The sequence below is a fragment of the Amphiura filiformis genome, chromosome 7 (assembly GCF_039555335.1).
Source record: "Amphiura filiformis chromosome 7, Afil_fr2py, whole genome shotgun sequence".
NCBI lineage: Eukaryota > Metazoa > Echinodermata > Ophiuroidea > Amphilepidida > Amphiuridae > Amphiura > Amphiura filiformis.
Genome location: NC_092634.1, coordinates 11,139,063 through 11,151,551, shown reverse-complemented (window position 1 = coordinate 11,151,551; position 12,489 = coordinate 11,139,063). Strand labels below are relative to the sequence as shown.

Here is a 12,489-nt window from a genome sequence, read left to right as displayed (position 1 = left end):
GATGTTTTCTATAGCCTTGCTAATATGCAAGAAACAATTCTGGATGGTTCTGTGATCACTAGCGGGGGCGTACCTACCAGAACAATAAAATAAAAAAAGGGCCTCAAGCCCCTCTTCCTCCTTTTTTAAACTCGGACGAGAAACATGTTTTTATTTTTACTCGGCCAAATCATCCTCAAGACACGCTCCAGATAATATGCAAATGCATGGAGTACAATACCAATCACCTGTTTAACTGGTATTGATCAAAGTAATTCTTTGTACTCCATGCATTAGCATATCTTATGGAGCGTGTCTGGAGGAGGATTTGATTCACGGCAGGAAGTGCAGGGCAGCATGAGTGAACACGGGTCACTGAATTAGCATAAAGGTCACACAAAACAGCTTCCGCGCAAGCGTGGTAACCTCACAGTGAAAAGTTTGACCTTACAAAGCTGTCGAGTATTTAGATACAGCAGTATAGTGTGTAAGTTCGTAGTGTACAGGTCAACGATACCATAGATGAACTCCTGGATGGGGCAGCTTTAATTAGCATGAGGCCACATTGATATGTAAATAGCGTATTGTTATTTAAATTTGCGCCCAGACGTATTGAGGGCGACAGTCAGGTTATCCAGACGGAGAATGGCTGCATATGCCGGGCATGTCAATTTGCTGAGTGAAGGCTGATAATCACCTTTCTGTATAGGTAATAAGCTAGTATATTTCGTGTACCAGTTGGTTATGACAAAAATTAGTATCATATTAAATATATTAAATGTATAAACTTTGAAATTTACATGAATTTGAAGAGCAGAGCTTCGAAATGTAGCTAAGTCAGGTGATGTGAAATTCTGCTGCGTGACCCCCTCTGCGTGGTAGAATTATATTCATAAAACATTGAATTTAACAGATATCATGGGTAGCCAACCACGATTTATCAGCATTTCAAATATATGGTAATTAACAAAGATAAATAATAAAGAGTACAAATGGCAATTAACTAGTAAACAAGCCTGAAATCTTAAAATGTTGCCACGTGATTTCCCGAACACATGATATGTTAACATGTGACCACTATTCAGATTTACCGTAAATATTTGGAGTATGCTTGCACATCATGCACATACACTGTGCATTTCTTTACTTCCGTATAAAATCAATAATTCGTGCTGGGAGCCAAGTAACATTGTCTGCTCAGAGCAGATTGGTATTTTATTTTACTTGAGAGCATAATAGAAATACATAAAGACGAATAAGGCGCCATGATGGAAGGTCAGGTCGGGTATCAAAGGTTATTATAACTTAAATACTACTTGTATTTCTCATCTTGCCTCTGTCACATATTTCCTTCATATTATTGACAGCAAGTCCTAATTTTGACTTTGCTATTGCAAAATGTCATTTCATATCAAATTAGTAGACTTTCTTTGAAAAAACATATAACTGGTGCCTGATGGGAATACCCGTCCGCCATTTCATTAAACTGGATCGTTTTCGCCTGTTTTGCGCCCAGATGTATTGGGGGCGCGCTATACTCTCATTGAACAGGCAAAGTTCGCAAAACTAACAACGTTGTTATTTGCCAAACTCAATTAACATGATCCAAGGGGTCGAACATGAATTATTCATAACGAGCTATAACGGATCGATAACTGGCCTCACTTTCTAGCTAGTAAACCAGCTGAATTTTTCATAGATTTTGCGTTGCTAATAGAACAACCGTGAATTTAGTGTCACCCCCTTGACGATACTTAAACAGGTTTTCGGCGTCAAGCCAAAGTCTTCTCGTAGTCGCCGTAGGCGACAGTGCCATTACCTTATATTAGATCTTCAAACCATAACGACTCTACGACTTACAAAAGCTATATAAGATTATGTGTGTCCTCGGGTTGTTTTCGTCAACACCTTTATCCTATACACTAAACTGTTAAACTGCCACAAGTCGTGTTTTGTAAAATCATATTAAAAAAACACTAAAATTTAAGGCTAAGTTGGTAAGAGTGTGTGTCCTGTACACACGGTCAAATCAATCACAGCCTTGTTGCCTACGGTTAAACACTCAACGAAAACACATAACATTTATGAAAAAGTATGAAAAACATATTTCGAAACCGTTATAGTTGGTTGGTATGAAAAGGTGGTAACTGCATTATAAAAAGGAAACACGTACGACGTTTTTGTTGGTACAAATTATCAAATATAACTGTTTTGTGTTTGCTCTCACTTTTATAATTAATAATAATAATTGCTAATGTTACATTTTAAAATCAGTTCAAACGTCTATTGAACCTTCATCTTGGTTGTGTATAAAGTTTGACTTCTTGACTTTAAAATGTAATTAAAAGCCTATGTTATTGCTCGAAGGAATCAATATTCATACTGGTTTGGTTGGACCCATGTTATTTTAGCACTCGGAAAAAGCATTTCGTTTGAAAACAACACAGGTACAATGAAACTAGAAGGTTAAGGATACGGGGTATATGCATCACAATGTCAAGTAATAATGGTCTGTTTTGATTTGGTCGGGACTAGATTATTAGATAACAATAAATGGTACAGAGATGACTACATGGTGCAGCAGAGTTTTGTTGTTTATGACAATAACGATGCGTCATTTAAGTTTAAAAGGTGAACAAACTATAAATAGTAACATGCGTTATCTTATCAATAATTTGTTCGACATGAAGAAAGCTAGCGTTTGCAGGTATAATTCTTGGAGTGCAGCCATTTTCTCATGTTTTTCCCCGGGGGGGGCACTCAACTTTGGAAGTGACGGTATGTGCCTGTCAATAGGCCCCCTCTTTTGAAGTCGACTATACCCGATGACCCCCTTTTTTAAAAAGCCATACCCGATGACCCCCCTTTTTTTAGTTGCGGCTACCCAATGACCCCCGTTTTCTAGAATAGCATCATCAAAATGCAACAAAAAATGCCGAAACTGTCATCTTTTGATCCATTTTTTCAAAATTATGCCGAAATTTTCAAAATTTTGCTCCATTTTTTCAAAATTTTCTACCCAATGACCCTTTTTTTCAAATCTTATACTCGATGACCCCTTTTTTCAAAATATTGTACCAAATGACCCCTTTTTTATTTTGTTTGTACCCAATGACCCCTTTTTAAAATAACGCTTTGTACCCGATAGGCCCCTACTTCGCGACTCCGGTAGGCACATACCCGTCACTTCTAATGTTGAGTGCCCACCCCGGGGTTTTTTCACTCTCGTTTTGCTCTTTATTGTAATTTTCCCACACACCCAGTGGACGAAATTAAAAGCCAAAAGCCGACGTCTTGTAAACCCAAAAGGGGAATTAAATTGAACAGGTAGCTTGTGTCAGAACGAGTTAGGTTAACCGGAAATTGCTTCATGTTGTATGCTCAGTGTAGGCTACTACTGTATTATTACGTCAATTGTGAGCCAAGGTCGTGGCTTTTACTACATCTATATATTCTTTTTCTATATATTCTTTTTTCTTGTTGTTGTTGACTATGAAAAATACTGTTGCCGTTAGTTTGGTAATATCGGGGACAAAATATCAGGGAAGCCTTTGTTTCACAAGTGTTACGAGTTTCACTACTTCATAACTGCATAACAAGATGAATCGCTCCTATTTTCATTAGCAAACTGTGTAAATTGCTAAATGAGTGCTTTCCGCTTATATCACCATAATGAGTACTCTTTCTTTGTGTTTAGCTGTATATACTTTTCACATAATTAGGCACTGGAAGTGCAATTTGGTAGAAAATTCAACATTGAATTAAATTTTCCCGAAATCTGCATATGTATCTCGTATAACCGGGATAATTAATTGATTGATTTTAAAATAAAAAGTTGTTTTGCTCTAGAAAAGACGTTGTCACGTTTAACTGTTTATCTGCATTATGATCTCTTTTATTTATTACCCAGCTGTGATCATCTGGGGGTCAGAAAAAGACGCATCTGGAATATTTAGTGCTGCCTCTCGTATCAAAGGAGCCGCTGAACATTTTGTGTGGATAGGTAGTGATTTCTGGAGTGGTCGGCAACTAGCAACAATCGGAAATGAAGCTGTAATAGAGGGCGCTATTACTGTTCAACCACTTGCCGAGACAATACCAGGTACGTTTCAATTTAATGATAGATACAATGTGAATGATTTTCATAAAAGAAACAACTATTTGTAACATCGAAGACAAAGTTACCAATTTATAACATTGCCAACATCGGGTAAAATTATTTTGCACAATGCGTTAGAGATAAACTGATGCGAACAAATAATTGAACATGCAACGAATAAATTATATACACCAACATGAATCAAATACACCAACCCCTAGAGCCCAACCCCTACATTACACACATCCACAGACGACGAATACACTCTCCTACTAATACTCATACTCTTAACACCCGCACGAAGACCCCTTCAGTTTTACAAACGTTTATGAATACATTATTTTATACAAGATAGCGTTATTTTATTGACGGCACTTTTAATAGAGAAGTGTACATTAAGGCTACAACATCTGCAACATACACCAAATTTACCACCTTCCTCTATAAACCTTAGCAAACAACCCTGTTTTTATAATTATTTTTTCATTTTAATTCAACAGAATTTGATGATTACTTCACCAGTCTGAAACCGTCAACGAATGGTCGCAATCCATGGTTCCATAAATATTGGGCAGAACACTTCAATTGTGTATGGACGCCTCCTACGAACAACGAAAACGACGTGAGAATGTGTAATGGTAGTGAACAAATCTCAGCTAGTTCTGGGTACTACCAGGACCCACTCATCCAATTCATTGTGGATGCAGTCCTTGCCTTTGCTCATGCTTTGAAAGCTATGCATACTGAATACTGTGGTAGTGGATTTAGAGGTCTGTGTAACAAAATGAAAGAAAGGGATGTTGGCAGTTTGTTACGATTTCTTAAAAATGTATCATTTCAAGGTGAGTACTGGTTCAAAGATTACGAGACAAATGCATCATTTTGGTTAGAATTATTGAAATAAAATAACTCACTCTGATATATGGCAATAAGTGTATTGCAGTTGGTACAGGTGACCAGCTACTTTAATTATTTATGTTCACCATGAAGAAGACTGATGCAGCTTGATCTCAATAGTATAACCATTGATTGGTAAAATAACGACATCACCTAATTTAACTCAACTTAATTTCAAGTTACTTCTCGTTGATGGCTCTGGAATTGAAAAATTCACCTTGTAGTTCCAAATTAGTTCTGACCTTGGAACGGGAATACCAACTGTGTAATAGTAAGCTCGTATTGGTTGACGACCCTGGAACAGGAAAGTCGACTTTGCATAGTTCCAAACCTACTTTGGAGCTCCCAATTCGTATCGATTGTCGACATTGGAGCTGGAAAGTTGACTTTATAGTTCCAAATTCTGAGTGGTGACCCTACCCTGGAAACCATACTTTATAGATCTTAGCTCATTTGTCCCCGGAATTGGAATGTTGACTTTGTAGTTCCAAATTCTGGGTGGCAACACTGGAACGGGAAAACCTATTTAAATTTATGAAGATTTAAATTAAATCTGGTCAACCAGACATACATATTTTGACGGACGAACCGACGTTGCAACTGAAATATTCAGTCTTCAGCTGGGTTGTGATGCAAATGACCTTTAGTACCGGATATTTCCGGTATTGATGACAATCGGCGAGGAATGTCCTTTATGATTCGGTCCCAGCCGTGTGACATCAATACCGGAGGTATCCGGTACTCAAGGTCATTTGCATCACAGCCCAGCTGAAGATTAAAGGTTTCAGTCACAACGTCAGTTCGTCCATCAAAATAGGTATGTCTGGTTGACCAGATTTAAATTAAATCTTAATGTTAACATACCCAGATGAATGAGAGCCTACACAGGTTGATTCGTAAGGAATACGGCAAGGATTGCCTATTTTAATTTAGTTCCAATTTTGGTTCGCGACCCTGGAACTTGAAAGTTGAGTTTGTAGTTCTAGTTTAGTTTTGAATGCAAGTCCTGGATTTACTAAATCTGGGTGGCAGAAAATACACTTGAAATGCTAGAAAAAGTAATATTAACACTAAAAACCTGAGACAGAACTGAAATGTTTGTTTGCTCAATAAAAAACGTCGACGGTGCTTCTTGATCTATTCCGCTAACATAATTTATGAAAAAAAAACCTAGATTCAAAATCAATTTTGGTTTGATTGATTCACATAAATCTTTTTATTCTTTTTTTTTTTTCAGGTGGGACCGGTGAGCCATTTACATTTACCAAAGAACTTGATGGTCCTGTCCGCTACAAAATACTCAATTTTCAACGGACTGGACCTGATAAATATGGTTACGTACCTGTGGGATCATACGTCAGTGAACATCTGGAGCTGAATCTGGATTTAATCCGATACAGATCTTCAGTGAACCATTCTGCTTTCCCAGACTCTATGTGCGGAACACCGTGTAATGTTGGTGAAGTGAAATACATGTTGGATGATCAATGTTGTTGGCTTTGTATGCCTTGTGAAAGATTTGAATATCTCCAGGATGAGAAAACATGTGATGAGTGTCCGGTCGGATTTGTTCCTAATCTTACCAGGGACGGATGCAATGAAGTTCCAGTGACTTATTTAAGACCAGACAGTGAGGGCGCTATTTCAGCAGTGGCCTTATCATCCCTTGGTGAACTTGCCACCATTTTTGTTGCTTTAGTGTTTACACAATATAAAAATACACCTGTTGTGAAAGCTTCTGGAAGAGAACTAAGTGGAATCTTATTAATGGGAATCTTTCTTTGTTATTTATTAACTTATTTATTGCTAGCGCCGCCATCTGTGGTATCTTGCGCAGTACAACAATTTTCTGTTGGGGTGGCTTTCTCAACATGTTATGCAGCACTATTGGTTAAAACCAACAGAGTATACAGGATTTTTACGAGTGGAAAATCTACTACAAAAAGACCTAGTTTTATTAGCCCAACATCTCAAATATTAATAACTGCAATTTTAATTGCAATCGAAGTGGTATTATCCGCTTCGTGGTTGATTGCTTTACCAGCTCAAGCTATAAAGCATTATCCAAGTCATTCACAAGCTTTATTGGTGTGTAATGGTTTCTTAAATTCTACCTCATTACTATCTCTTGCCTATCCACTTATATTGTTAATACTTTGCACTGCTTATGCTTTTAAAACTAGAAAAATACCTGGTCACTTTAACGAGGCCAAATGTATTGGATTGACGACCTACACATCGTGTGTCATATGGCTAGCTATGGTACCTATATATGTACTAACATCAGCTAATATTGAACTTCGTATCATCACATTATACTTTGCTATAAGTCTGAGTGCTACAGTGTGTTTAGTGTGCCTTTTTGCACCACGTGTCTACGTCATTTTGTTTCGTCCAGAGAGGAACGTTCGCTCATCGACAAGTTTTGTTGGGAGCCGTGGTAAAGGGGTTAAAGGTCAGAGTAAAACTGGATTAAACGTACCGAACAATCTAAGTCTCAATGCAAATAGTATTAATGCTAACAGTAGTATTATTAATGTAGATTCTAAGTCGTCAAAATCTGACGATCCTGATGGTCCGAAGGAAGAAATGTTATAAATTATTTGATAGAATTCCGACCAAATATCATCCACTATTTCCAGGGATAACTTGTGTAGACCCTATTCATCGCATATGTATAAAAATAAATAACAGTATGGTGGTACAATTATCTGTACACGTTTGGTGATACATTTCATATACTGCAATGCCTAAGCTTAAGGCCAAGTACGCTCACAATAAAGTCAACTCAAAGGCCAGTACAACAAAGTCAAAATAACAGTGACTAGAGAAGTTGCGATTTCCAAACGTGCGTGTCACTCATACGCCTTCACTGAAGTATTTTACTTCACTACTACCAGCACATCTGGCGTCCACAACGGCAGGGTAGGTAAATTTTGCAGGCGGACCGGTTATTTTATCAAATGACTGGTACGTCATTTAAAGGACAACACAGGTGCTAATTATGTATTCAACTGATGTGTTACGAAACCAATTCTGGCGATTTACAATACGATGCGCCGCCAGCGGTTGCTCTTGTCAGTCCAATGTTTGCCCTTTAGGGTCGACACCGCCGTTCTACCCACCATTCATGTTGGATTTTTTTACGCTCCACGAAGGATTCCGTGTGATCAATACAGCAAAATGGATCTACTATAATTATAAATTACACCTTTGCGTAACACCATTATTGACATGTAAACACACAATGACATTATGTTCCTGTTAATTCTGTGTTGTATTCGTGTCACACGCGCTTTGGATGTCGATATTTTCCCATGCACTGCGTATTTTGACCTCTCCTCAGCAAACGCTGGAGGCGCATCGTATTGTGAATCGACCGAATTACTTAATCCAACTCATTCAAAACAATGACAGGGACAGTACTAAAAATATTCACCAAGATTGGAAATTGTAGTTTAAGGGATGTGGTATGAACGTTTGGACAGTATTTATTGTGGGACATTAGAGAGCACATCAGACATATCGAATTGCATTCTGAATACGAAGAATGTCCTTCTGATATCAAATAATTTTGATTTTTTGAAATTCGCAATGTAATAAATATATTTTTGATATTTAACAGTACTCGAAGTAAACTTTATAAATCTGATGATTTATACTTAAATTATATGTAGATGGGATTAAAAGCCGACGATCAATTGAAAATTTTGACCTTTCGTATTGAAGATATGGATTTTTTTCCAAAACACCAAAAAAATTAGGTCTTTTGGGAAAAAATCCATATCTTCAATATGAAAGGTCAAAATTTTCAATTGATCGTCGGTTTTTCCTCCCAGCTACATACACTTTAAGAATATATCATTAGATTGATAAATTTACTTCGAGGACTGTTATAATATCAAAAATGTAAAAAATATCAAATTTTAATAATTTGTCATAAAATTTGTATTATATCTTGAATTTCAAAAAATGAAAATTATTCGATATCAGAAAGACATTCTTCGTATTCAGAATGCAATTTGATATGTCTGATGTGCTCTCAGGTCCCACAAAAAATACTGTCGAAACGCTCAAAACTCACATTCCAGATCCCTTAAGCATAGGCCTTATATATCGTATTACTGAGCAAACAACATCGCCTGAACAAGACACAACAGCAAACTGTCAACAATAATATCAACCGCTTAAGGTATTTATTAAAAGCACCACAAAATTGTGCCTCTTGCTATGCCTGTTTCTAGAATTATAATTGAGAATCAAAAATGTTCGAGAAAGTCCTCATTTAATTTCAAATACTCATTTGCGTGGTGTGACAATTTTCTACTTGCGAAACAAATATGATACTATCCCAGCAAACACAGAAATGTTTTTGTTTGTTTCAGTCAAAACGGATTATAAAAGTAATGAAAACTTTTTTTTATGAACAAACAATATTAAATATCAAAATTTTCATGATGGTCGGCTTTTCCTCCCAGCTACATACACTTTAAGTATAGTTCACTCCGAGGACTGTTTTAACAGTCAAAATTAACATTTAACATTTAAAAATGTCAAAAATGTCAATTTTTAATAAGTTGCCATAAACTTGTATTGTATCGCGAATTTCAAAAAATCAAAATTCTTTAATATCATCAGGACATTCCTCGTATATTCAGAATTCAATTTGGTGTGTCTGATGTGCTCTCAGGTCCCACAAAAATATTGTGAGAACGTGCATGGTTAAAACGTTTTGTGTTTGCTGGGATAATGTTTAAATGTAACTATTAACTTACTATTCCTTAAGCTTGTCTCCATAAGGGTGATTTTTGTCTCATACATTTGCAAGCATTATAAACAATAAATCCTACCAAAATCAATCTATGATTTTCCTAAAACTGGTCGTTTTCTCTGCACTGATTTGACCAAAAATATTGGTAATTTGAGGCCACATGCTGGAAAGAAGCTTATGGGTTTAATATAATCATCTTAACAGAAGCGTTCAACTGATGGTCACTAAATAATTCCATTACTTTCCGCCCAAAACCATTCTCGAAAGAACTATTAAAAGAATCTGAAAGAACCTTTGGTAAAACAAAAACTTTTTGAAGGAAAGATGACCTAATGCAGTTTGGATGCCTCTGATAAGGTATGTGTATAGGACCAAATGAACTTTAATTGTACTATTCTCTTAATATTATTATATGTACATGAGATCCAATGGTACTAATACATACCCGGATCAATCTACAATCGATTTTTTTAAATGAATTTATCCTGTACCTGTTGGCTAAATAAATTATGATTGATGAGAAAAAATGTTTATATTTATGCATTGCCTGCTTCTTGAAAGATTTGCTTATTTTTGCATTTTTCTCAAAAAATAATAACACACTGGTAGCAAAAGTTATGTATATTATAGGGGCAAGAAATCCAGTTACTACACTGGAATTTCAGTGACTCGAGACAAGCGGTACGTTATTTATGATAAGAAAAGAGGTACCTCTAGAATGTACCTCTTTTCTTATTCATATATAATGAACCACTTGTCTTGAATCACTGAAATTTCAGTGAAGTAATTGATTCCTTGTCCCTATAATATACATAACTTTTGTTACCAGTGTATAATTTATTTGAGAAAAATGCAAAATTAATCTAAAATTTATCAGGGGTGTAGTACCACCTTAAATTAAATTAATAAAATTAATGAAATTAATAGGTTGTGCACTTTACTTGTACAGAAATGAAAATTGGTAATTATGTAATTTAATACACTGGTCATGAAGGTCGGTAGTGTGAAAAAATGTAGTTAATGATTGTACCAAAATGGTTCCAAATTGGCATCTATATAGGTGGAATCGTGTAACTTGAACATCTGTGGATTTACTAACTTTTTTAGAATCACAAAAGGTCTCTGAGATCGCGCGAATTGAAAAGTCCATTGAAGGTTTCACCTGAAAGACAATTAAAAATTCCCTTGGCATGCTTTTTGGTTTGAGTGTATCTGGTTCCGTCCTACGTCCGTGGATGCGACTAACAGGTCTAACCCAGTTCTAACCCTAGTTGTTTGATGCTTTTATGTTGAAGAACCATTGAAAGATTACCCATTTAGGGACGAAATCAAAACTCGACCGGCGGTCAACCGCCGGTTCAGGGTGGTTTCATCCGGTTGCTATTGTTCTAAACAATGGCAACCGGACGGAACCACCCGGAAGCGGCGTTTTACCGCCGGTCGAATTTTGATTTCATCCGTTAATAGTTTTGAAGTCTCAAAAATCACTCAATATTTAATGGATTTGGCGGGTGAGATTTTCAAAGTATTGGGTAGAATTCGGTAGAAGATATAAATAGAAACTTGACAGTTGTTCAACAAATTCAGATGCAAGGTAAGGCTAAGCATTAAGATGTCTTAATCTTAAAGGCCTACATTTCACTACAACTCACTATGACCAGCAAAATGAGCATAAAGTTGGCTCCTTGCTTTGGTCTTCAAATATATTTCCTCCACAATGTCTTTTGTGTTCTATTGAATTTTGTCATGATTAATGGACTGTATCTTCTATAGTGCCCTGGCGACTTTAAAGCGCTCCACAGACTCCGAGTATTATGCGTACAATATTGTATGCAACATATCTCGTTGTTTAATCTATTGCCATTCTATTTCCAGTAATGTTTAAGTTCTAACGAATGTTTGATGACGAAAAATCGATAATATGTTACATGTAATATCTAGTAGAAATATATTATCGATTTTACGTCATCAAACATTCGTTAGAACTTAAACATTACTGGAAATAGAATGGCAATAGATTAAACAACGTAGATATGTTGCATACAATATTGTACGTACAATAAAAAGTCTGAATACTGCTTAATTATGCTCATTTTGTGGGAGCAAGTGATTGTGAGTTGAAGCTTTGTGGCTCTCAACCCTTGATATACATTTTCAAAACTACATACAAATATAAATATCTACACATAACGAACACATTTTTTAATTTTTTTGCTATTTCGTAAAGTAGGGATTTTGTGAAAATCTACTGCCTGGGTAAAACATGCTTTGATCTTATCGATATTTCAGCACAATACTAGTATGTAGTCCAGTAAAATTTTCTGAAAGATCCGAGAAAGAAAGGGTTGTTCGCGACACCCTAAGACGCATCAACATCTTAGTACAAGTGCATTATTTATCGAGCAACATGTGTTTTTCGCATATACATCTCAGCACGTGTATGTGCATTGTTTTGTACAATGTCAATCCCAACAAGTGATACGCATTTATCATGTTTATTAACCTATAATTAAATTCATAGATATAGTTTAGAGTACACGCTAACACAATAACTATACGGATATAATAATTATTGTCAAAAATACACTTCATAAAAGTACACACTATAACTATACGGATGTACATGTATACCGTACTTCATTAAAAGAACACACTATTTGTGTAACATTATTATAATGTTAAGTATACATTTATGTCATCGTCACACATATTTCGTTTTAAACATAACATTTTACAAGTTGAT

General features: G+C 36.0%; 1 protein-coding gene across 1 annotated transcript in view; it reads left to right on the top strand.

The window, feature by feature from the left end:
• LOC140156472 (metabotropic glutamate receptor 3-like) overlaps positions 1–8,184 on the top strand; it is a 133,234-nt gene extending 125,050 nt beyond the window's left edge. Inside the window, exons 5-7 of the mRNA XM_072179416.1 lie at positions 3,890–4,081; positions 4,579–4,920; positions 6,213–8,184. Of these exons, the coding sequence (XP_072035517.1) occupies positions 3,890–4,081; positions 4,579–4,920; positions 6,213–7,573 (1,895 nt within the window). The 3' untranslated portion in view covers positions 7,574–8,184. The remainder of the gene's footprint in view (positions 1–3,889; positions 4,082–4,578; positions 4,921–6,212) is intronic.
• Positions 8,185–12,489: the final 4,305 nt, after the last annotated feature.